Genomic DNA, 25,095 nt, shown 5'->3' on the forward strand with positions numbered 1-25,095 from the left:
CTACAACAACTTGGTACGCGTGTGGAGTGTAACCAAAATAGTGAGTTCATTTAGAAGTGTGATATCCTATATTTAATTTGATCAACTCAATACAACTATACTAGTTCAGTATGGCTGAGAATTTAAGTTGCAGTAGGAAAGGGACCAAAAAACGAAAACTGTCTGATAAAGAAACTGCCAAAACTGATTCACTTGACGAATACTCAGAATATGTTGAGGTAACAGTCCCTTTACTGAATATTAATCAGATTCCGGAAATCACAACGCCTGAAATACAAGATGAAGCGAACACCACCGAAGAGTGTTCTGACTCTCACGCGACGAGCGAACCAACACAAAATGAAATTGATCAATTTTGGGACGAAGTGTATGACTTAGCCTTGCATGAACAACAAGTAGAAGCACAGCAGAACTGCAACACTTTAGAAGAAAATATTCATGCCAATTACAACGATCAAGAACGAGGTGAAGATCAGTTTGAAGAGATAGCCGAGATGTTGACATTATCTGAGGACTCCCTAGTGAATTCTGAGACATTCGGAGACGATGAAAACGAAAGCTATTTTTATGAAAATGAAATGGAGAACAAGGGTAAAGAAGAAAAAGAAAAAAATGACCAACAACCACTTTACCCGGGAGCTTCAATAAAAATCGGTGCTGTCATGGTTCTGCTCTCACTTTATGCAGTGAAATTTAACTTGCCAGCAGATGCAATTAGTCGACTTCTACTCATACTCAATCTATTGCTGCCATGTGGACATGTATTACCAACAACTTTGAACAGATTCAAGAAATATTTTTCAAACTTAAAGCACCCTCTCATTCTACATTATTATTGTTCGTTTTGCCTTGCCACAGTAGAAGCGAAAAGTAAAACGTGCTCTAATACTGCGTGTTTAAAGGATCTAACAGTGAGAGGAACCAAATCATATTTTGTTGAACTTCCGCTGGTGGAACAACTGCAAACCTTTTTTAAAAGACCTTCTTTCTACAGTGACATTCAATACAGGTTTCATCGTAAAAAACTTAACCGTGACAACATTGAGGACATTTACAATGGAAAGCTATATAAAGAAGCATTTGAGAAAGGCATCTTGTCGTCTCCTGACAACATATCGTTTCTTCTTAATACAGATGGAGTTCCAGTTTTCAAGTCTTCCAAAGTTTCAATTTGGCCTCTCTACCTAGTCATTAATGAGCTTCCATACCAAAAGCGAATGGCCAAAGAGAACATGATTTTTGCTGGGTTGTGGTTTGGGGAGAAAAAGCCGGCGATGTTCACTTTTCTCAAACCACACCTTCTTGCACTCAAAACTTTGGAAAGAGGTGTTGAATTTGCTTCTCCAGAGAGGGGAACGTTTAATTGTAAAGCCATTCTCCTTGTTACCACCAGTGATCTTCCTGCACGTTGCCTTCTCTGTAACAGCATGCAGTACAATGGAGAATGTGGTTGTTGGAAATGTTTGCAGCCTGGAAAGACATTCGCAACAAGTGCTAGAGGACACACTTGGATATATCCGTATCAGGAAAATGACCCCTCGGGACCAATACGAACATTAGAAAATATTAAAAAGGATGCTGAAAGAGCGCTTGAACAACTGAAACAAGGGGTTAAAAGGTACATGGTTAACGGGGTAAAAGGACCATCATGGTTAAGTATTCTTGACAATTTTGATGTTGTAAGGGGTACAGCTATTGATTATATGCATGGGGTTTTACTTGGGGTACAGAAGCACTTACTGACCATGTGGTTTAGCTCAAGTTTATCGGGTCAAAAATTCAGCATTTCCAAACTAGTTGGTAAAGTAGATAAACGACTGGAGCACATTACACCAACTACGAACATTAAGAGACTGCCACGATCAATATCGCAACATCTCAAATATTGGAAGGCGAGTGAACTTCTTTCCTTTTTGTTATTTTATGGTCTTCCCACATTGTATGGCATTTTGCCTGACTCTTATTTTACACATTACACGTTATTTGTTCACGCTATCTATCTACTTTTGAAAGATTCCATTTCAGAAGAGAATTTAAAAGAAGCTAATAATGCATTACAAAATTTTTGTAAAACATTTTCTAAATTGTATGGGGAGCGTTACTGTTCTATGAACGTACACCAACTTTTACATTTGACTGCAAATGTTAAAGACCTGGGACCCCTTTACACACACAGTTGTTTCCCTTTTGAGGATAAAAATGGATTCATACTAAAACTGATTCATGGAACACAGTTTATTGACAGCCAGATCATATCTGCTGTTTGTCTGATGCAAAAACTTCCGGAGTTAAAAGAGTCATGCATACCGGTAGGGAGTGAAATAGAGACAGTTTGTTATGAGTTGATTTATCCCCCTAAACGTAAACAAAGAGTTGAAATTAAGAATGGGATTTATGCGATAGGATCTTCTTATTTAAAAGAATTGAACGCCAGGGAATTTACTGCCTTAGAAGAATGGCTTGGGTCTTTTCCGTTAATTAAAAAGGTCAAGGCCTTCAATAGATTAGAAATTTGCGGTGTTGGTGAAATTTATGGCTTAGCATATAAACGTTTACAGAGGCGAAATGCTGCAACTGTAAAATGTTTTTTAGGAGGTTCGACCAAATTTGCACAAGTGGCATATTTCATACAGCATGATGATCACACTCTTGCTGTCGCACATCCTATCGCGTGTATGAACTACAATCCAAATGTACATATTACATCTGTCAACCCCTGTGACTTTGATGAGGTCATGATGTTTGACATCACGAACATTAAGGCTTGCTGTATCTATATTTCTGTAGTTGACTGTAATCCAGTTAAAGCATATATATGTGAATTCCCAAACAGTAGCATTGTAACTGAATAAGACATACGTTGGGTAATAGGTGGAGATCTGATTATATCAAAATACTAACGAAAAATATGAGGAAAGTTATATTGTTGTAATTAGAAACCATAAATAAAACAGATAATTAATTGCAGGACGTGACTTCAGTTATTCGTTTTTCAGAAACCCCACGATATAAATTTTCGTCCTCCACTCGGACTGATTTATAATTAATAGTGGTACTCTAACTTACCAAGCGATCGGACGTATTATATTCAAATCGAGCCGCGCCTCTGAATCTGAATTTTAGGTTAAGATAAAGCAAATTATGTCGGGCCTGATTGTGGGCCATAAAATGGCCAGATAAAGTCTTCAGGTTTTAGGCGATCCTTGGAAAGTTATTCCGTTGTGACCTCTGGCGCTTCACACAAAATTAAAGCCTGATTCGGACCCATAAACAAGCCAGACAAATGTATGGCTCTTCAAGGTGGACCAAACATTTACTCTGTTTGGCTGTGTCTCGCTCTAATCATGGCTATTAAAGCTAAGTATGGCTAGAATCACGCTTGATTCTCGCTCTGTTCAGCCTCAAAGTTTCGTACGGGAAACATTAAACTACAACACACTAAATATTCATTTTAGAGCTTATTATTATAGGGAGAATTAGGGAGAGAGAGTAGTGTATTTTTCAGAAAAAACTGACCCCTCGATGGGTGGATCTAGATCTAGAGAAGGGCTACCAGGGGGTGAACATGGTGCACTCGGGACCATATCCACCCCTGCAACAGGGCCAGTTCATCATTTTTAACTTGTGAATTTTGTGTTCATGCTATCAGATGCAGTCCATACTCTGATATGTGCTATTCTTCTTCTAAACACTGATCTACATGGTGAGGTAAGATAGTCATTTGACTGTATTTAAGATATTTGACTGTGGTTGATCAGGGAAGTAAGGGAAAGGTACAATGAAAGATGGAAGGAGCTTTAAAATTCCCACACAATATATATTACCCTGAATGCATTTTAATTGTCTATGATACAAATAATAGTTCAACTGCCTTCATATTATCTGCTTTGAATCTGCTTGGAATTAAATTAAATACATTGATAGTTTAAAGTATTATCCACTCCTAATTGAGACTATTAGTGGTAAAATTAGATATAATTTAAAGAAGCCTGTTGCCATGGCATCAAATGTTATGTCCTTCAAATAACCTAGCAACAATTTATATTTATTTATACAATTTATTTCTTTGTCAGAATATCAGTAAAAAAATGGCTTTAACATCATTTTTGGAAAACATGACTGGTCTTTGTGATGGGGGAGACTTCCCTAAAGAATTACTTAAGGTATGTTAAATAGTTATTGTACTCTTTACAGTCAATTGTTAATGAGAGTGGAGAGGTTTGAAGCACTCTCATGACCTCTTTCCAATCTTAATTTTTGTTTATACAAAGAATCAAAATATGGTGACCAATATTAATAACAATGTCTTGTTCTGGACTGACTAGCGACTGACTAGCCTCTCATACATGTTAAAATGCTGTTATGTTTCCACGTGATGACAAGGCTAGTCAGTCGCTAGTCGGTGCAGAACAAAAGCTATTCAAATTGTTAACCATATTTTGATTTTGTGTATAGAGCATAGCTCAATGAATGTTAACAGCATTGTTTTATGTTATTTTTTTATAGTCAATTTACCAAGAAATCAAAGAATCACCATTTGAGTGGAGTGGAGAGTAAGTTTGCCTCTAAACTGCTGAAATTTCCTTATTAATGTCTTACTGTTTCTGTAACTTCCCTTGAAGAATACCACCACGGTCAGCACCTGGAACACCAAAACCGTCCAGAAATGTGAATGGAATAAGGGTGAGTTATGAGAATGAAAGTGAAAGATCCTGATTCCTAAATTAATACCAGCAGCTACTTGATAAATCTTTTTTATCTTCCAGGCATCGCCAGGAAATCCATTTTTAGAGGTAAGAAGCATAATAATATTAAATATTTACGATCTTAAATTTTATGATGATGATGAGGATGAGGGCAATGCTCAGTGTTCATCTAGTGTCATCATCACCATCATTTTCACTTTCATCATAATCGCTATCATCATCCTCACAAGCCATCACCATCATCATCACCATCATTAGCATCAACATCATCATCACCATCAATCATCATCACCACCATCGCCATCACTCAACATCATCTTCATCAATCATCACCATCACTCAACATCATCACCACCATCACCATCACTCAACATCATCATCATCATCACCACCATCATCATCACTAAGATTCTTGCTTAATGAATGAATTATGTTCTGTGTGTAGATTTTAACTAATTCACTGTTTACATGTATGTGGTTAGATTCAGTGCGATGAAAATGACAAGGTGTACAGGGAAGGACTGGTGTACAGGAAAGTGACAATGGAGTCTGAAGGAAAGAAAAGTGAGTAGAGAACGGCATCCAAGATGCATTTATTACCATTTATCAAATTATGGATATACGTCCTGTCATGTCATCACCAACATAATCTCTGAAACAGCCTTGTACATCAAATGTTTTTTTACCATAATCTTTATCATCAGGCATCATAACATCATCATCCTCATCATAAACATCATTTATCATCATTTTTAACATCATCATCAGTCATCAACACATTTTTAATATCAGCCAATGTCATTACCATCCTTCAATACTATTAATGATATGTTGCTACATGTAAATAGTATTATTTCTTACCAGCTTCAGCATGGAAAAGAAAATGGATGCCATTCTATGCAACACTCAAAGGTCTAATATTATTTTTACACAAGGTAAAGATTCAAATGAATTATCTTCCAAATGTGTTAAGGAAAATATTGAATCTCACTGCATCATTGTCTTGGTTTTTATAGTCTGATGAAATCAGTCATCTTGAAAACACAAGGAACTGCTTGGGGATCCATCATTGTTTTGCAAGTCGTGCCATGGATTACACAAAGAAACAGTTTGTGTTTCGTCTCGTCACTGCTGACTGGAGAGAATTCCTCTTCCAAGCTAAGTCAGTAATATTCATATTATTGAATTTATCTGCACAAAAACAAATTATTCATAATGGGTTGGTCCATGAGGCAATAGACCTATCCCGAATTCGCTTGACTGGTCACGAAACAATGGTTTCAAGTCGAGGTTGAACTTGATGAATAAAAGAATTGTTTCGTGGTCAGTCAAGCAAATTCAGGATAGGTCTATTGAGGCAGTGTAGCGAAGATTGCACAAATTTGATCTATTGGTATGAATGTGCCAACCAAAGATCTATTGGCTACTGTAACAAAGAGATCTTTTGTTTTAATGATTGGCAAATTTGAATGAGAAAAGATTCCTGACGTTAATGTTTGTAAACAGTGAATATCGCTATAGGGACAGGGGCATATTGAGGGGTTGGCAAAAGTGGCCCCTCACAAGATTGTATCTTGGCACCAAAATTGCATGAATTTATGAGGGATTCCTGTGCATTTTTCAGTTAAACGGTACTTTGCCCCCCCCCCCCCCTCCCCAATGCCCCATGATCCTGACCTCTAGCTACGCCCCCAACAGGGATACTTTGTACAAGGACTTGATTGGGACAGTACGAGGACAGCACAAAGACCCTTTAGGGACAGTACAGGGACATGCAGCCATATGAATGAAAAGTTTGAATTATTAATAATTATTATTAATAATAATATTTGTTACAGAAATCATAATGACATGGCAGGATGGATCGATATGCTTAATTTGGTTGCCGCTACCTTTTCATCACCCCCCCTGCCTGCACCAGTCGGATCAAGGTAATATACCATTTGCTCTTTCTCTTTGAAAATAAGAATACTCCAGTTTCGAGTTCTCGGTTAGCGACCGCTGGACTCTAAGCCGCGTGTTCGCTTCTAACGCGAAAACGAGGCTATCCCTGTATTGCTGGCGTGACAACAACAACAATCCCTTATCAACGAGTGTGTTTTTTATTCCAAGTAGTAGCAAAAGTCAGTAATACGGTGATTTTATTTGAAATTTTTAAGTGAACTAATTCAATGGAAACCATTCCATCGCTTGATGAGCTAAAAAAGTTTACTGTCAAGGAATTACGCGAGATTTTACGTCGTGAAAATCAGACGTCGAGTGGAAACAAGTCTGACCTTGTGATTCGATGTCACACAACTTTCCAAAGGAAAGATTTAAGATTACAAGGAGATGCTGAGACCAAGGATCATTATGTAAAACCGCAAGCCAGAGAGCAAGCATTAGTAAATATCGTATCAAACACTAAAAGCAACGAAGAAACAACCTACGAAAAGCTATCGCGTGAATGTTCACACTGCCAGTGGAGCAAGGACTTACGAAACCTACCCACGTTTAACCTTGTGCAGCTTTACGATTACCTTGTAACCAAGACATCCAAGTATAACCACACATCTATTCAGACATCAGCTTACAAAAAACTCAAAGCGTATCAGTTTTTTAAAGAGGGACATATCAAAGACATTCGAGTCGGTTGTTCTACGAGAGTTACGTATGTCGAAGCAGAAGTGTTGGCTTCCATGAAGCAAGAGAAATACAAGGCCATTATCTCTTTCACTCATCTTGGAGATGTTTTAAAAGCTGCTTGTATGTGCCCAGCAGGGAGGGGTGTACATGGTCGTGGCCATTGTAATCATGTTGGTGGGGTCTTATTTGCCATGGAAGACTTCTCCCATAGAGGTTTGAAGGAAAGCTGTGAGCCAGTGTCATGCACATCAAGGCTATGTAGTTGGAATGTACCTCGAAATGTTCGGATACAGCCTAAGCCAGTGGATGACATCGTAATTACAAAGTATAGCTTTGGAAAAGAAGCAAGAAAAAAAGCAAAAAACAGCCTGTATGATCCAAGGGCTCCAGATGACAGACAAATAAACACAGGAAGACTTGAAACACTGTGTTCCAATCTTGCTCAATCTATGCAAAGCTCTTCATTTTTCTTGTTTCATGATATCAAGCCTCTGCAAGTTGATGATGAGAATTTGATTATTGACAATGTTTGTGAGTCAGTTCCTGAAAGTGCACCAGATATTGAAATAGAACAAGATATTGAGTTGCCATTCAATGATTTTTATGACATTTCAACTATGAATTTTAAGTCAATGATTGACATTTATACTGAGAAAGCTGATGACAATGAAATAGAAACAATTGAGAGGATGACAAGAGGACAGAGTGCAAATGCATCTTGGCGGGAATTAAAGAGGATTAAACTGACTGCTTCAAATTTCAAATCTGCAGCAGTCAGGACGTCAGAACCTGATAAGCTGCTAAAGAGGATGATGTATATCCCTGATGTCAGAAAGCCTGTTCCAGCACTTGAATATGGACAGTTGCATGAATCTGTTGCAGTTGAAGACTACATTGCAGTGAAAGCTAGAGAGGGGAATGCAAATTTGAAAGTCTGGGAAGTAGGAACAATTATTTCAAAAGTCAGGCCAGGATATGGGGCAAGCCTTGACAGAATGGTTTTCGACCAGAATGCTAATGGGCAGAAGCAGGGTGGATTAGAAGTGAAATGTCCTTTTTCGAAGAAAGGAATGTCTGTTGAAGAAGCATGCCAGGACAAAAACTTCTGTTTATCAATACGAGACGGTCAAGTTCCTAAACTAAAACATGGTCATCAATACTACTATCAAGTCCAGGGACAAATGTTTGTCTGTGAGCTACAATGGATTGATTTTGTAGTTTGGTTTGGTCCAGCAAACTTGAACATTGAAAGAGTATACTTTGATAGACAGTGGTGGTTTAGTTTTGTTCTACCAAGGATCGAATACTTCTATCGAAGGGCATTTCTCCCCGAAGTGTTTACAAGAAGAGTTCAGCATGGCATCCCACTTTATAAGCATGGTGGTTGGAAAAGTTTCAAGAAGACACAAAAGGCCAAAAGAAGTGTTTAGCCTTGTAAAATATAGTTAAAGTGTAGTCAGTAGTTACATGTACATGTATTTTGTGGGTATACTGACTGCAGGCTATTAACAATTTTGCACAAATTTTTATCAACATATGGTTTGTTTTTAAGAAAAACGTTTTTGGACAAAACAAGTCACTGTATTTTTATTACTAAATCTTACATACATGATTTGTATGAAATGTACAAAAAGTTCTTGGTTACTTGATAGCTAAATAGTCATTCGAAGACTTTTATAGTAGAAAAATACTTTTGTAATTATCTTAATAATAATCTCATTATTAATCAGATACATTTTGGTGGGAGTAAAGGTGGCAAAAAATTAGTTAGATAGGAGCAAACAGTAAATATCTGATTAGCTACATGAGATAGACTTAAAGGCAGGGTCCCATCAAGAATATGATATCCCTTTATTCTCCCTATTGCTCGCTCCACATGAATGCGTACAGATGCAATATGCACTGTCTCTTGAACTTCTTCAGCAGTAAGCTGATTTCTACTACCTTTGTAAGGAGGAATGTTTAAATGTACTCCCTGAGGTAAGATGTCTCCAATATCAAACCCCCTGTCAGCCATGACATTATCCCCAGTATTAAGAAATTGGATTAAGCCTGATTGCTGAGTTATAAACTTATCTGAAACCCTTCCACCCCACAGTTTAGAAACAAAGGTTACTTGACCATTTGGAGAAATACCAATTAAAGCTTTAAAAGTGTTGTGGTGTTTGTAATTCGACCATGTTAATGATTGCGCTGTCATAGAAGAGGGAACCTCCACAAATATCTCTGTACAATCAATTATTACCCTTGTTGTTGGATACAGAGCAAACTGCTCTGGCATATTTCTTCTCACTGCACTTTGAGAAGGAAATGGAAATAACTGGTCTAATTCAAAATATAAAAAATTTATCCAGGTACAAAAAATCTTGGAAAAATGACCCATAGAGATGTTAAACCTATCAGCTAAATCCCTGACAAAAAGACCAACTTTAAGTCTAACTAATACCATAAAAAACTCATTTATAAATGTTATGTTCCTTTTGGGACCTGGTTTCTTTTTGCCTTGTTCTTGATATGTCTGGGAATCTTTTACATCACCACTGCCCCAATACTGCATTTTTTCAAGTTTTGGTTCAATGTAATTAAAAAAGTGCACAAGTGTATCATAGTTGGGGAATCCAGTGTAAAACTGAATGGCAGAGTCATCATCTTTAAATTTCTGAAGGCTGAATTCCCTTTCTTTGTAGTCATCAAGTTCTTTCTGTAAATTTCCCACTTTAACCCTAAGACTGTTCAACATCTCTGACTTGACTTCTAGCCTTTCCTGCATAGTCTGTTGGTATTCGCAAGGGTACTTAGGTGTTTGAGTAAAGGTGAAGGCATAATCATGGTCATTATTCTTTGAAGATGATGGAAAATCAAATGACCAGTCAGTCTGTGTGGATTTTTCTTGTACCTGCAATACAACAAGAAAGTTTTTTGTCAAGTTTACTCTCATAAATATATAATAATAAATATAGCAATGAACAACAATAACATTATGGGTAGTTATTTAAAACAGCACAACACATTTATAAGTTTTACAAACATTTATATTTGAGCACTTGGATGGCATTCTGTGCTGCTATCAGTGCAACATAAAATGAGACTTATTAGTTTTATACTTGCAAGGTAAACCCATAATACCAAGGGTATATTTTTTGGGCAAAAGAAAAAAAACATTCATAATAGTTTGTATGTAACTACCTGAGGCATATCAGTTTCGTCAGTCTCGCATACATTTACTGCAGGTTCACTGGGGCTCTCTTCAAGGTCCTTTTTCTCTTCAATGTCAATGTAAACGCTTTGTTCTTGAGGCTTTGGTGACACATTTTCTTTACTTTTTAACACTCTTCTTGTCAAAACTCTTCTTGTCTTTTTCTTGGGTTGAGGTGACCACTCGAAAATCGATGGCTCTGCACCTGCAACAACAGTGAAACGATAGTGATAAATAGGTAATTTTAAACAGTGAAACGAGTTTTGAGTAAGCTACTAGGTTCGAGCTAGTCTATAATGGGCACAAGGAAAGTAGAATTTAATGTATCTGACTTTTTACTTATCATTTGACTGAAAGAACATGTTATAAGCCATTACATAGGCTCCATGCATGCAGTAAGCATTTTGAATGAAACAATCAAACAAAGTAAATCCAGCTTGATCGATAATCACTTAGCTCACGTACCTGGCCGTAACCTATGTCGCGTTCCTCCTGGAGGTTTGTAAATGTCTTCTTGCTGAAAATGTTTATCGCAGACCACTGTAGATGGCTTAACATAAAATCCATCTCTCCCATGCTGCCTCTTGATCAAGTTGCACCAGCGAGTTCGCAAAGATACCTTCGCTGGGAACTGGAAAAACCGAATGTTTGAACGGCTTCCATCGTTCAAGTATTCAAAGCTATTGCAAGCTGCTGCTGCACATTGCTTTCCTCGGCTTCTTTGCCTTTTCTTGTTAGTATTATTTACCTCCATAAGTCGTTGAAACGATCAAAAAGCTTTCTTAACAGCAACTAATACTAAAAACCTCTTATATCTGTCACAGAGAGATGAGTTCGTATACAGGGATAGCCTCGATTCCAAGTTATCGAAGCGCGCCCCAATATCTTTTTCCAGCGGTCTTACGCGATCTAGCAAAGGGAGTATTGCATTGCTAGGCAACCAGGCTGGTTCCTGTGTAAGTTAGTGAGCAACTTTACTGCATCATCAGCTGTTTTTCACCAATGACTATAAAAGTACAAGATTTGGTGCGTCGATAGAGTGCAAACGATTGATCTGGGAAACACTAATTACTAAATAGTACAAAATAGTGCTAATTAAACAATAGAAGGCGATGGAATTTGCATGAAAATTGTGCTATTTAGTATTACTAAAGTTTCATGGTTATATTGTTTGCACTCTACTGTCAAGTCTTTAACCTAATACAACAGTCATAATCTATTGGTTTTTCAGCAAGAGGTTCCAAAGACCAGTTCTTCCATTCTCTAAGACAAGATTGACTCTGGTTAGTACTGTCGACATGCAGCTTTTATGAAATTCTAAACAACCTTGTTTCTGCCTTGAATCACCTAACTGATTTATCCTACGAAATGTGTTGCCATTATTATTTTATTTTATTTAATATGATAATATGATATGGTGTTATTTTAACATTTCTCCAGGCTAAGCAAATTGAGCACCATGAACAGAAGGTAAGGGATCGCGATTTTCTCTTAAATTTGAAATTCAATCTTTAATTTAAATTTATTAAATTTATAATTTTTTTATTTCATTTTTAATAAAATTCGTTTAAATAGACCTTATTTGTGGAGATGCAGTTTTCCCATTCCAGATCAGATGTCATTCCCTAGATTATTATTTCTTTGTTTAACAGTTGTGCAAGAGAATAAATATGAATATACGACCCAAAGAAAAGATACTTATTCTCGAGGGAATGACTCAGTCTGTATTGGGGAAACATTAGACCAACCTTGTGACCAGTGATTGGGTTTTTTACTTCGTCCATCGAGCATAAGGACTCCAAAAAAACAAAAAAAAAAAAACAAAAAAAATCTACAGGCATTTTTTAAAGTGCAAGTATTCAGTATTAAAAGTTTTTTATGCCAAAACATAACAGGTTTTCTTTTTCCTCAACAGGCCAAAGAATCACAAGATAGCTTAATAGCCTGTTTGCAAAACCAACCTAGAGAAGGAATGTCACGGTACCTTCAGGTCAGACATGACAGTTTTTCATGGTTGTAGCCGTTTTTGGTGTCTAATTCATTTGAAATTATTTTGTTGTAGGATTGGCAGGAAAAAAGGGATTTCTTGGAATATGAAGTGAGTAATCATTCAAACTGAAAATGCACTTTTTGCTTATAGAATTTAAGAGAATTTGTGGTGACTACATGATATGCCCTCCTCAGAAATTCCAATCCTCCTCAGACCCTCCCCACCCCTTGGAAATCCCTCTCTCTGTTCGAGGTACGGATATTAATTTTTCTGAAAATAATTTTCCACCTTTCGCTCCTCAGTATAAACGCTACATGAGTTATGTGACAGCGTTACGAGGATCCAAACTAGAGAGCAAGATCCGTGATAAACCAAAAGGTGAAGCCAGGTCAGCAGAATCAATAATGCTACAGATGAAACGAAGTAGTTCTGTAGGCAACCTAGACTCTAGTACAGGTTACAGGGCTAGGACAATTAGAGAGAGTTATTTTATGGCTATTTACCAAGAATAATCTTAAATTTATAAATCAATTATAAATTCAAAATAATTACATTAATTCGAGTAAGTTATATACAATATGGTTTGGTCCTGTAAATACTATTAATAATAATATTGTATGGAACGAACCTGATGGCATTGAAGAGTCTTATAAATATTGCGCTATAGTGATCAGTGATGGAGTGTCGGCCCACATCCTGGTCAGAGGTTATAGTCACTGGCGAAACACAAATTGGATTAAGAATGGTTTTATTTAGATTTAATATATACCAACACCTTCAGAGTTTATTTCAAGCAGTTATAAAGGAACTAAAGAATTTTAAAATCCAGAAAAAATAATTTATTTAAAATTTGTTGTATGGTAAAATGGTGTAAAAAATTTCACAACGGAGATCTGTTTTTGACCAAAATTGTAAAATTATCAATGAAAGAAAAGATACAAATGACACTGTACATATGACCTTAAACCTTTCAAATTGTAGAATCATGAACAACACACAATCTTTCTCAGAAATTTTTCAGTCCATTTAAGCACTTATCACATGTAGATATTTATCAAAGGCATACATACAGAGTACATTGAAAATACTAAACACAAGTAGATTTTGTATTTTTATCAGCAGTTTTGGAACTCTTCATCACCACCATACTCAGCTGGCTGCTAACACTATAAAAGTAGGCTTTCGCATGCAATAGACTTGATATAATAAAGCCCTCAACAGTTTTTATCTGTAGAACGTGTATAGAATTTGGCTGCACTGGTGGCTGCCTTCATATCAGAACTAAATAAAAGTAATTAGATGAAAGCTCGCATTATAACGTAAACATAACTCTGACACCTTGATTTAATACAAATAAATAAATGGCACACAGAAATGTATTTAGATCTAGATAGGAATGAGATAAAATGAATTATGATATAGTCAGGTATAAAAAAATAAAAAGGTAGTACACCTTTTGCTGTTCATTAACCGCAAAGGAATATTCATTCAAGCGAAAAAGCATTATCATTAGCGCGAAGAGGCACACAATAACGCGAACGGAGTTTCAAGAGCGCGATGGAACATTCATTAAGGAATTTAGCATAACATTGGACAATCATGAATATGTTTGTGCAGGTTCATTAGCGTTTTCAAAGTTTCATTAGCGCCTTTGTGCAATCAATAGACAAAACCACACTTTCAATAACGGTTTTTGGACATTCATTGGCGCAATACATTATTACTTTACTTTTTACACGGGAATTGTAGGATTTTAGCTAGAAGGCAAGGCATTCCACTCGGAGAGCTAAGAAAAAGATTGCTTCTTAGAGCGACTACAAGAAACATAAATGTTATCACGCAACAAAAATGCATGCAGTGGTACAACCACATGCAAACCTATCTTCCCAGATGTATGAATAGAGAAGCAATTCAAAGATAAATACACTTCTTTCTTCAATACCTAACGCCATGTTTTCTTTGTAAAGAACGGTTATATTCATGGGTTGTAAAAAATGTAAAGAAAGCTAAAATCCTGCAATTCCCGTGTAAAAAGTAAAGTAATAATGTATTGCGCTAATGAATGTCCAAAAACCGTTATTGAAAGTGTGGTTTTGTCTATTGATTGCACAAAGGCGCTAATGAAACTTCGAAAACGCTAATGAACCTGCACAAACATATTCATGATTGTCCAATGTTATGCTAAATTCCTTAATGAATGTTCCATCGCGCTCTTGAAACTCCGTTCACGTTATTGTGTGCCTCTTCGCGCTAATGATAATGCTTTTTCGCTTGAATGAATATTCCTTTGCGGTTAATGAACAGCAAAAGGTGTATTTAGGTATTAGAAATTTGTATTAGATAAATAAGCACCTATTCATAACGATGCAGTAAAATTTTTTAAATAAAGTTTTTTCTTCTAAAATGTGTAAGTGGTTTAAAACTAAATATCTTGCACGTGCATGAGGTTGGCATCTTGATTATGGTTTCACGTGTTTTGTTGTAATGTCAACCAGCTTTAAAATAATGCCTTACGATAAGATCAATAGATTGGAGTAATCTAATGATGGATAAATGCTGCTTAAGTTCTAATAATGTTGGGCTTATTCGCTAAATTTTTTTTTTCTTTTATTCTGGTAAACTTTCTCATCTTTTCTTTTCCTTCCTTTTCATTTTTTTCTTGATTTTCCATGGATTAGTTTGATTCCTGTGCATGTGTTGGTAATTGCTAATGTGAAAGCACCATCAATAACTCTACTATACTGCACTGGCAACCATTTAAAAAACCTCATAACTGTGCAGTGTATTACATACAGTGCATGTTTGTAGTATTGTACTAAAAGTTAAAAAAATTATATTTTTATATCTTTTGTAAAGAAATTTGATTCATTAGTAACAAGTTTGCACAATTTAGGACAGTAACTTAGGATGTCACTACAAGACAGGAGCACATCTTAAACACAATTAATATGATTTGGACTTCAATTTATGGTGCCAAGTGCAGTACTGTTCATCTACTGCCCTCTTTCTATTCAATCTTTCTATTTTCTATTCTATATACCATTACCAATGTATCGTTGTGCTTTCTAACTGCAGAGTTTGTGCCAGCTGTGATTGGTAATGGATAGTAACCAGTAGATGCTAACACCAGACTAACAAGCCTTGTAGTGGTTACTTCTCTGTGATGTACAATCTGTGTTGGGTTACACTAGTAGCACTGTACCACCTTATATGGCATGTACCTGCATTGCATGACTGCACTGTTCGGAGATTTTACACCTTGATCAGTGGATTATATTGCAGTTTGATGTGGAGGGATGTACCTACTTGACAGATCTATATACCATGGACAAGTACTGTACAGTCATTGTAGACACCTCAACATGATGCAGAATTGTTTTTGTTCCTTTGATATTTGTCTACTCTTCATTACTCTGCTTAATATGCAAGACTTTTTTGATCCCCTTGGTGTCTACACTGACAGGGTTTGACTGTAACAAAGAGGGAAAGCTTTCTAAATCAGGCTTGTGCTACTTTCATTGGTTGACTGAGAAACATTCACTGGAAAATAGTATACATCAGGCTACATCTTCAGTTAGCCATTGTAAATCATACATGTATTAATTGAGGAAGAAAAGCTTTAAAAAACAATGAATTCTTTAAGTATGAAAATCTGGCTTGGCGCTGTTTGCTAACATCACCAAATCCTGCAAATTGATTAGGACCACAAAGAAATTGACCTACAAATGCATCGATTATATAAATAGTACTATGAATAATGTTAAATACTATTGGCCTACAAATAGTGAGAATAAAATATAAAGGATTCCTTGATGGGAAAATGAAAATTAAGATTTTCACAAAAAGAAAAGCAGTGCTTTAATACAATAATAATAATAGTATTTCAAAATGAACTATTTCATCATTCTTGACAATCATCTCAAGCGACAATGAAATTTTGCTTTTTCCTAAGCTAAAAATTATTTTGTTTTTCATCAGATACGTTCAATTAATAATAATATTTTTCTATTTTATAGAATCAAGAGAAAATATTTAAGTGTAGGATATATTTTTGTATCATTAAGTTAAGCTAAAGGATTTATTTATAAAGCATTAGAATGAGCTTGTGCAAAAAATTAAAAACAGCTACTAAATATTTGTGTTAACATCGATTTAAAGGTTACGATAACATATCCAGATACTTTGATGATTTATGGAAATTAGCCTGACCCCACCCATCCCTATAGATGTCCTTCCCTGACCCCACCCACTCCATAGAAATCCTGACCCAACCCATTCTCATAGGACTCTCGACGTGATAACAATGGCTGAAAAGAAGCCATTTTCTAGTAACCTACATGTACCCTGACCACACCCCTCACTATAGGGGTATCACATTGACCCCTTCTATATGACTATTATGCCGTAAAGTCTCCAAATGAATAGCAGTTTCCTTTACTTTTAAGTGTGCTACTGACATGATCACAATTTATTTCTGTGATTTTAAATCAAATAGTATGAAAAAAATAATAAATATTTACAAATTGTGATGAATTATAAAATTCAGCCTGCCTAAAGTGATAAACAATAATTCATATCTTTGATAAGTATATTCTATTCTGTTTTGTTTATTTTTGTCTGCTATATTCTATTTTCCTATTTTGGGATTTTAAAGTCTAATGTGAATGGGCATGGTATCCTCATCTTCCAATAGAGGTTAATTGATGATAGGCTTCACTTCCCCAAAAACTCTTATACAGCTATTTCTTTTTTTAAACTTGAAGTTTTAAATGGTTTCGTTGACTACAAACAACACTAAATATCTCAACAACAACATCTGTGTTATTGACAACAATAATGATACAATTCATTCCAGCTAGAGGGAAGTCATTAAACCCGTGAAATAGATGTTAGACTAATACACATTAGTAGATACTAATTCCATTGTCTTCTTTTGTGTCCATTTGACTATTACACATTGACTAGTATTTTGTATTTCACGGGTTAAACTTATATTTATATAACTTATACAGGGATAACTTATCTGTCCTATCACTTATTGCCTACTGCTTATTTCTTATCACCATCCACCCCTTCCACCTTTTTTGAAATAGCTGTATAAAAAGTGCTATATATACACATACATGTACACAGGCCCCTTCCCACCTATAGGTAATTCCAATCCTGGTACAACTGATTATGGTCTTACTTGGCATATCTGTTTTTGATTCAAGGGTATTGCTGAGTAGAGTTTAACGCCTACGTAAATCAACCACTTCTACTTTTGTGGCATGCTCCCATATCACATGGTCACTTTCCTGGTAAATAATCACACAACCCTTAATTGATAACTGCATAAAGTAGTCGACAAGTTGTAACTGTAATGAAAAGTAGTCCTCTCAAGGAAAATGGAAATGAAATAAGGTGGGAAGACCAGAGGTTGTTTCAGGGTTCAATCTGTGAGTTAGCCATGCCCTGACTTAGATCAGCCCAGAGGTTGTTTCAGGGTTTGATCTGTGAGTTACCTGTGCCCTGACTTAGATCAGCCCAGAAGTTGTTTCAGGGTTTAATCTGTGAGTTAGCCGTGCCCTGACTTATATCAGCCCAGAGGTTGTTTCAGGGTTCAATCTGTGAGTTAGCCATGCCCTGATTTAATTAGATCAACCCAGTCAAATTGTTTCAGGGTTCAATCTATGAGTTAGTCATGCCCTGACTTAGATCAGCCCAGAGGTTGTTTCAGGGTTCTATCTGTGAGTTAGCCATGCCTTGACTTAGATCAGCCCAGAGGTTGTTTCAGGGTTCTATCTGTGAGTTAGCCATGCCTTGACTTAGATCAACCCAGAGGTTGTTTCAGGGTTGATCTGTGAGTTAGCCCTGCCCTGACTTAGATCAGCCCAGAGGTTGTTTCAGGGTTTAATAAAAGGTTTCTTTACCTGGTAGAGAGGTGGTTCTTTAGGATGAGGATGAAAGCCTGATTTCTTGCAGGAAGAAATAAACTTGAGGCCATAGCCTTGAATAAGAGAAAATACACCAGTTCTGCAAGTGGGAAAAAATACAAAAAAATGAAATGATAGGAAAGTGAATGCAAAGATGAAAGAAAAATGGATGGGAATCAAAATACTGGGAAAAGAAAAGTCAAATATACTTGACAACAGTTAAATTACTTACTCATTAAATTTAGGAGAGCAGACAATTGCTATAGCTTCTGGCATCATTAGTTGATATGAACAGTGAGTGTGGAGGTCAACACTAGACATGAATGCCGTCTGGGATGGGTGGGTCTGCAATAATATTAGCAAAACATGTAGATAATGTAAGTTATGAATCAACAGCAGCATCATTGTCATGATAATAGCCATGATTATCAAAATCTGTCATCACAATCATCCTTCATTATATTATATAAAGCATCTATTAAGGCTGCATTCATAATGTATGGCAGGAGGGGGGCAGGTGAAATCTTTAAATGACAAAAAAATTCTTAAGACCCCGCCTTGAAGTCCCCCCAAAAAATAACTATCCCTCCTGGGCAATCTCTCTTAGTTTTCTTTTAAAAATTTTACATCCCCCCAATTCTCTGAAAAAAATTTTTTTAACCCCCCCTCCCCCCCCCATTTTATTGGTTAAACTCATCACACGTAGATGAGCTTGGCGTTGGTGCTTGGGTGGGAGGAGCCTCGGGAACTCGGCGGAGGTCAGCGGTAACTATGGCAACCCTGTCACCTCCCACCTAGCACCGTCACACTGACTTGGCAGTGGAATACTTACCTATACTTACCTTAGTGGAGGGTGGGTGGGAAAACAAATAGCGTTGGTGTAGCGTACAAACTGCGTAAGCTAGCGTTAGCGATATGAGATAGCGCATAGCGTTAGCGAAATCGGATAGCACGTGGCATTAGCGAAATTGGATAGCACCCGATGCAAGCTTCGTCCCCAGATACCATCTGTTCATCATTCATCTCATTGCGTGAGACATTAATTTGCTTATCAGATGGCCGCGAAGCTATAGCCTTTTGATGACAGATACTTGCGATAACAGGCAACTTAGTTCAAGTCTAACTTTGCTTAAATATTTTATTTAACCACATTAAAAAATTTTCCGACCCCCTAAATTTCACCTGGCCTCCCCTCTGCCATACATTATGAACGCAGCCTAAGCTATAGATTAATTAATGACCGATATAATCTTACATGTATCCAGCCAAGAGTAATAAGATCATGAGAGTCTTGGAACTCAAATAAGTCTTCTTCATTAAGAGTTGTACAGGAGTCAGGAGTGGCAGATTGTTTGGGGATAACAAGATGCGTTATGTAGAACTTGTTTTGTTTCTAAGTAATAAATGAATAATGTATTTTTAGTAAATGATTTCTAGATTACTGTGCGGACACACCAACTGGGGCCACTTGAATAAAACTGATCAGATAACAGCCAGAGATTGAACTGATAACAGTGTTAGCCAATCAGATTATCACGTTCTCACGCTCTTATTATATCAATGTGCTATCTGATTGGCTGACTAAGAATATTGTATTAAATGTCACAATATGATTGGTTAATGAACTAGTTTATCGAAGTGGTCCCAGTTGGAGTTGGAGTAGATTTTTATGGAGGGAGGAAAACTGGAGAACCTGGAAAACCATCGAAGCACAGGAGATAACCTACAAACAACTCTACTCACATACAAAACCAAGCTCGACGGGACTCGAACCCAGGTGGCATTGATGAGAGGCAAGCACTCTTACAGCTGCACCACCTATACTTCCCCAAGACTTGGAAAAGGTCTATTTTTAATACTATTTACCAGTTTTCCAGTCAATATTCCACAGGTTTCTTTATTCTGTCTTGTATTAGGAGAAGCTATCTCTAAGAACAACCTGGCCAGATCAGATGGTACACTTACTGCCCTAAGACCACTCTCTGGTAATACAATAGATATAATGGTTATATGACATCTTATAGTTACTAACATGTGGGCAACTTATTTTCTGCTGGGCACCCTGTGTCAAGTACCACAGGTAACCCAAACTATAAAATGTAGAGGTAAAAATAATTTATTTTACTACAATAATGCAGGAAGTTATTTCTTAAGAAAATTTTCTCCTGAGCCAGAGGCTCATGTATAAAGGGTTGAAAGTGCACCCTTTACCTCTTCAGGCTATTAGTGCTCCTTATTAAGGGTATTTAAAGCTAAAGCTATATAGAACAGGGAAAAATCGAAAAAGACGTGAAGATCCATGTGTAATTTAATTTCTTACTACAGGTAGAGTCAAGTGGCTTGGCTGATCTGTCTACTGATGGTGGTCTGGAAATTAGAATTGAATTAAAAATAGTCATGTCATGTGTCATCATCTCTAAATAAAATTATCATCATCATATCACCATCCTCCTCATCATCATTGTCATCATTATCATCATCATCACAATCATCATAACCATCATCATCACAATCATCATTATCATCATCACCATCATCATTGTCATCATCACCATCATCAACACCATCACCATCATCATTGTCATAATCACCATCATCATCAATACCATCATCATCTTTTGTGATCAGCATCATCATCATCATCACCATCGTCATCATCATCATCATCATCACCATCATCATTGTCATCATCACCATCATCAACACCATCACCATCATCATTGTCATCATCTTTTGTGATCAGCATCATCAGCATCATCAGCATCTTCATCATCATCACCATCATCATCATCGCCATCATTGCAATCATCATCATCATTTTTTTTTTTTTTTTTTAAACATACTGTATATAATTCTGATTAGAAATCACAACTTCCACAAACCTAGTATCCACCGAATACAAACTAGGTGTGTCTGGCCTCCGTAATGGTATGTCCTCAGTATTAGGTGTTATATGTTCTCTCTCGTTACCCTCATTCTTGATACTGCTCTCGTCAACCTGCCCTAGTGTGGGTGGTATGGGGAAATCTCCAATGAGTGTTGACTGTAAGGGAGGAGGGGTGATAATCTTGGCAACATCTGGAGGCTTAGTGGGAACTGCATTTTTTTTCTTTTTCTCTCGGTCTTCCAGTTCTTGTACCATTTGTTGTTCAGCTTGTTTTCTTTCTTCCTCTCTTCTTTCCTCTTCTTTCTTTCGCCTCTCTTCCTCTTCTGCCAACTGCAGGATATGAACTTAATAAGATCATTAATGTAATAAAAAAATATCTATGATAAAATATTGTGTCAAACTACCAGCATCTTGAAGTGAGATTACATCCACTCCCATTTCCAAAGTGACATATTATGAAGAAACTCCACATTGGTGCGTTGCTATTTCCCACTAAATTGATCTTTATCCAATTCCCAGTACATAATATTTTATTTTCTAATGCAGAATAAACTGTGAAAATCACAGTAATAATCAAGAACTTCCAAAATTTCATAATTATAAAAAAGAAAAAGGAAGAAAGGTAAACTAATTGTTTTGCAGTAAATCCGTGAAAGAAGTCTAACTTCCATCAATCTTAGCACCAAGTATTATAACAGCTGTTCCTTGAGGTCTTGCCTGTCCTACATTTTGTCTCTCTATTTATAAGCCCTTCACAGCCTTCTTTAATATATTTTTAAATAAGATCATGTTATGTTACCTTATTTCAATAATAATAGCCTAAATATCCATAATTCTGCTTATCCTACCTTAGTTTCAGGATAGTGAGTTAATGTTGGAATCTCACAATTCAAGCCATGAACGAACAACTTCATTATAAGGCACCACAACATATTTAAAAGTTCATTAACAGTTTTCTTCATGGAGAAAATAAAAACTAGTCCTTTGAACATCAGATACCCTAAACAGCTACCAGGATTCTTAGAAAACTTTTGAGATTCTTCCTCAAGCATTGTCAACGTTGAATGGAACACACATATTTGGTTCCAGGTGTACTTAAACAGATGTAAAAGAAAGCTATGTAACATGAAAAATCTTGAGGAAAAACATATTTTAAATGTTGTGCCAAAATATTTCTGAATACTTATTGAACTTTGTTATAAAATTGATAGAAAAAGATAAGTGGAATTTCTGAGTATGAAATGCTATTATACTTGGTATCAGCTAGTTTGCTAGGCAGGATATTAACAGAGCTAAAATGGGGGAGAATATATTAGCATTACTACCTGTTACAGGTCATGGAGGAGTATTGTCTATGATGAGATGTTTCCATGACAACAAGCTTTACTAATTCATAGAAGCTCATTAGTATGACTATATTAAACTAACTATTAAACAGATTGTTCTGTCAGTTTACTACATTCTAAATAAGACAGTCGACTAACTCAGTGGTAATCTGTACACTCAGTAACAAATTCATTTAAATCAATTTATTCCATTGTTTTTGTTTTAGTTGTCTAAAAGAAAGCTATCTGTTCCATTAACTTAAGTTTCTGATTTAGTTTTGAGAATATTGTAATTGTGGCTGTTGGGCAAACATTTTTAGACTAGTTTTTAGTTTGGAAAGTAGGGAGGGGGAGGGGGAGGGGTGAGTGGGGGGGAGGGGGTGGAGAAAATGGGAGAGGAGGATAGAAGAAATGTGAGAGGAAATGAAAATGGAAAAAAGGAAAGGAATTATTATAAGAAATAAATAAAAATGACATTACCCTTTTCTTTTCCTGTTCTTGCCAAGTTTGGTATTCTTTTTCATATCGTTCAGTTAAAATTCTTTTAAGCTCCTCAGCAACCTTGAACATTACTTTCAGCTTCTATGAAAATGGAAAAATGTATGAGTCAATTGACTAGAATTCTCAGTCATCTTAACACTTACATCTCTTCTAGTTATCATCCATCTTTATCATTTCCCATCTCTATAATTTCCCCCTAACATTTGAGAATAATATTTGAAAATTTAATGCAAAAATGTGAAATATTCAAATAAATCATTCCATGATTACTTTTTTGTTCTCTGCCTTCTCTTGAGGAGATGCTTTAGCATATTCAATATGATGAGGAAGCTTCTCCACAAATAGACTAAAAACAAAACAAAAAATTAGTGTGGCAATCAGGGGTGACAGTGCGCTCACCCAGTGTCACCTTTGGGGCCTCCCGTTTGATTCCTGGACTTGGCCTGTGAGTGGGGTCTGTTAGGTCTCTCTTGATTAAATCGCTTGAGCTTTTTCTCCCAATTCTCTAATTTTCCTCCATCTACAGTTCAACCTTAGAGTTAGCTACATGTATATCTTGATTTTGATCAGCCCAGAGGTTGTTTCAGGGTTCAATCTGTGAGTTAGCCATACCCTGACTTAGATCAGCTCAGAGGTTGTTTCAGGGTTTGATCTGTGAGTTAGCCATGTTCTGACTTAGATCAGCCCAGAGGTTGTTTCAGGGTTCGATCTGTGAGTTAGCCATGCCCTGACTTAGATCAGCCCAGAGGTTGTTTCAGGGTTCAATCTGTGAGTTAGCCATGCCCTGATTTAATTAGATCAACCCAGTCAAATTGTTTCAGGGCACTGATAAAGTCGAATTAGAAAGTCATGGGCAAATGAGTACAACGACAATGATATTATTTCACTTACGTTATAAACTTAGTATAGAGAACAAATGCACTTTCATAATTCCTTTCGTCAAGATATACATTTGCCTGTAATACAAAAGAGAGGTATATTAATACTGAATTTAAAACATCTGTGCACAATGTCATAAACAGTGATCAAAATGTGATACAATATGATACAATGGAAGTTGACACAAAAAAGTCACTAGAGGCAGAATGAAATAAAAATTGTAAAGTGGAAAAGCAAAATGTAATAGGAGATTTTGAAACTATCCTATAGAAAAGTGGGTGACACTGAGCTTTCCCCATTTCTGTCATGTCACCTGTAAAAGTGCAAATTGTGAGCAGTTATCTTATAATGCTGGTTCCAAGCCATGAAATATGTATTCTTTGATACATGTACATATATAAGGAATGTTTATATCATGACTATATGATATAACAAATAACAATCTAGGGTCAGTAAACAATGTTATAGTTAGAATATTTAATTGACAGTCATTGCATATTCTATAAACAACCAACTTGCATTTTCGTCTTTGTTTTTAAGCTTCAATAAGTCGTACGTTAATGAAACTATTTTTAGTTCATGACATCAATGTTTGGCAAGTGCTTATACAACGACATAGAAAAATCAAAATATGGATGGAAAAGCTACAACGAAAGCTAAATATACTAAAACTATTTGCCTTTGGCAATAAAATTACATTCTAGATTATTTTAGGAAATAATTTCGGCGTGTAAGTTCTATTTAAAAATAAAAAAATATTTGTCAAACGACGATGAGTCACACAACATCACATAAATTTTCAGAATGTTAACCTTTTGGAAATAAAAACTCACCATTCTTTCCATCTCAAGGCCAGATCTAAAGTACCTCTTTGGAGGAATATCATTATCTACTTCTATAAGACTAGCGTAGTGCGATAATAGCCTAATTCTTTCTGCTGGAGTCTTACATTCTTCGTTGTCCGCCATTTTGAAAGGTTTAACTAAAACCTTACTGTTGGGAGTGGGGTTAGTCATAATTGTTGCTCAGTAGGGGAGGGTGGGGTGAACTATACTATATATTCTGGAAGTT

General features: G+C 36.3%; 4 protein-coding genes across 12 annotated transcripts in view; 2 read left to right on the top strand and 2 right to left on the bottom strand.

The window, feature by feature from the left end:
- The window catches only part of LOC116302920 (PH and SEC7 domain-containing protein 1), a 31,630-nt gene extending 14,968 nt beyond the window's left edge, over window positions 1–16,662 (top strand). For 4 of the 8 annotated variants that reach the window (XM_031712335.2, XM_031712336.2, XM_031712337.2 and 1 more), the window contains 14 exons: window positions 3,650–3,708; window positions 4,074–4,163; window positions 4,507–4,553; window positions 4,623–4,683; window positions 4,767–4,793; window positions 5,189–5,270; window positions 5,571–5,641; window positions 5,723–5,868; window positions 6,545–6,637; window positions 11,759–11,810; window positions 11,968–11,997; window positions 12,443–12,517; window positions 12,590–12,625; window positions 12,820–14,080. In XM_031712335.2, coding sequence (XP_031568195.1) covers window positions 3,650–3,708; window positions 4,074–4,163; window positions 4,507–4,553; window positions 4,623–4,683; window positions 4,767–4,793; window positions 5,189–5,270; window positions 5,571–5,641; window positions 5,723–5,868; window positions 6,545–6,637; window positions 11,759–11,810; window positions 11,968–11,997; window positions 12,443–12,517; window positions 12,590–12,625; window positions 12,820–13,029 — 1,079 coding nt within the window. In that variant the 3' untranslated portion in view covers window positions 13,030–14,080. Of the gene's footprint in view, window positions 1–3,649; window positions 3,709–4,073; window positions 4,164–4,506; window positions 4,554–4,622; window positions 4,684–4,766; window positions 4,794–5,188; window positions 5,271–5,570; window positions 5,642–5,722; window positions 5,869–6,544; window positions 6,638–6,865; window positions 7,053–11,758; window positions 11,811–11,967; window positions 11,998–12,442; window positions 12,518–12,589; window positions 12,626–12,819; window positions 14,085–15,592 lie in introns of those variants that run through there. The other 4 variants (XM_031712334.2, XM_031712333.2, XM_031712332.2 and 1 more) reach the window with 4 other exon arrangements.
- Window positions 53–3,427, top strand: LOC148914067 (uncharacterized). Its single transcript, XM_089040510.1, has one exon. It carries the CDS (start codon window positions 111–113, stop codon window positions 2,850–2,852), a length of 2,742 nt encoding a protein of 913 aa, XP_088896636.1. The 5' UTR covers window positions 53–110; the 3' UTR covers window positions 2,853–3,427.
- Window positions 8,904–11,449, bottom strand: LOC148914068 (uncharacterized). The gene is made up of 3 exons (XM_089040551.1): window positions 10,993–11,449; window positions 10,518–10,732; window positions 8,904–10,227 (listed from the first exon to the last, which is right to left on the bottom strand). The coding sequence occupies exons 1-3, from the start codon at window positions 11,279–11,281 to the stop codon at window positions 9,058–9,060; spliced, it is 1,674 nt and encodes a 557-aa protein (XP_088896677.1). The 5' UTR covers window positions 11,282–11,449; the 3' UTR covers window positions 8,904–9,057.
- A 433-nt stretch (window positions 16,663–17,095) lies between the features above and the next one.
- On the bottom strand, window positions 17,096–24,992 carry LOC116302923 (STAM-binding protein-like). 2 transcript variants are annotated; one of them, XM_089040559.1, is made up of 11 exons: window positions 24,858–24,992; window positions 24,037–24,101; window positions 23,416–23,491; window positions 23,125–23,226; window positions 21,315–21,649; window positions 20,753–20,799; window positions 20,299–20,414; window positions 19,688–19,825; window positions 18,665–18,777; window positions 18,430–18,532; window positions 17,096–17,814 (listed from the first exon to the last, which is right to left on the bottom strand). In XM_089040559.1, exons 1-11 carry the CDS (start codon window positions 24,990–24,992, stop codon window positions 17,749–17,751), a joined length of 1,296 nt encoding a protein of 431 aa, XP_088896685.1. In that variant the 3' UTR covers window positions 17,096–17,748. The 2 variants fall into 2 exon arrangements, with proteins under 2 accessions (XP_088896685.1, XP_088896692.1); XM_089040566.1 differs by lacking the exons at window positions 23,125–23,226; window positions 23,416–23,491; window positions 24,037–24,101; window positions 24,858–24,992 and adding an exon at window positions 22,168–22,429.
- Window positions 24,993–25,095: the final 103 nt, after the last annotated feature.

Source organism: Actinia tenebrosa, unplaced genomic scaffold, assembly GCF_029948245.1.
Source record: "Actinia tenebrosa isolate PJP-AT-01 unplaced genomic scaffold, QUT_ActTen_1.0 PGA_scaffold0__85_contigs__length_37466705, whole genome shotgun sequence".
NCBI lineage: Eukaryota > Metazoa > Cnidaria > Anthozoa > Actiniaria > Actiniidae > Actinia > Actinia tenebrosa.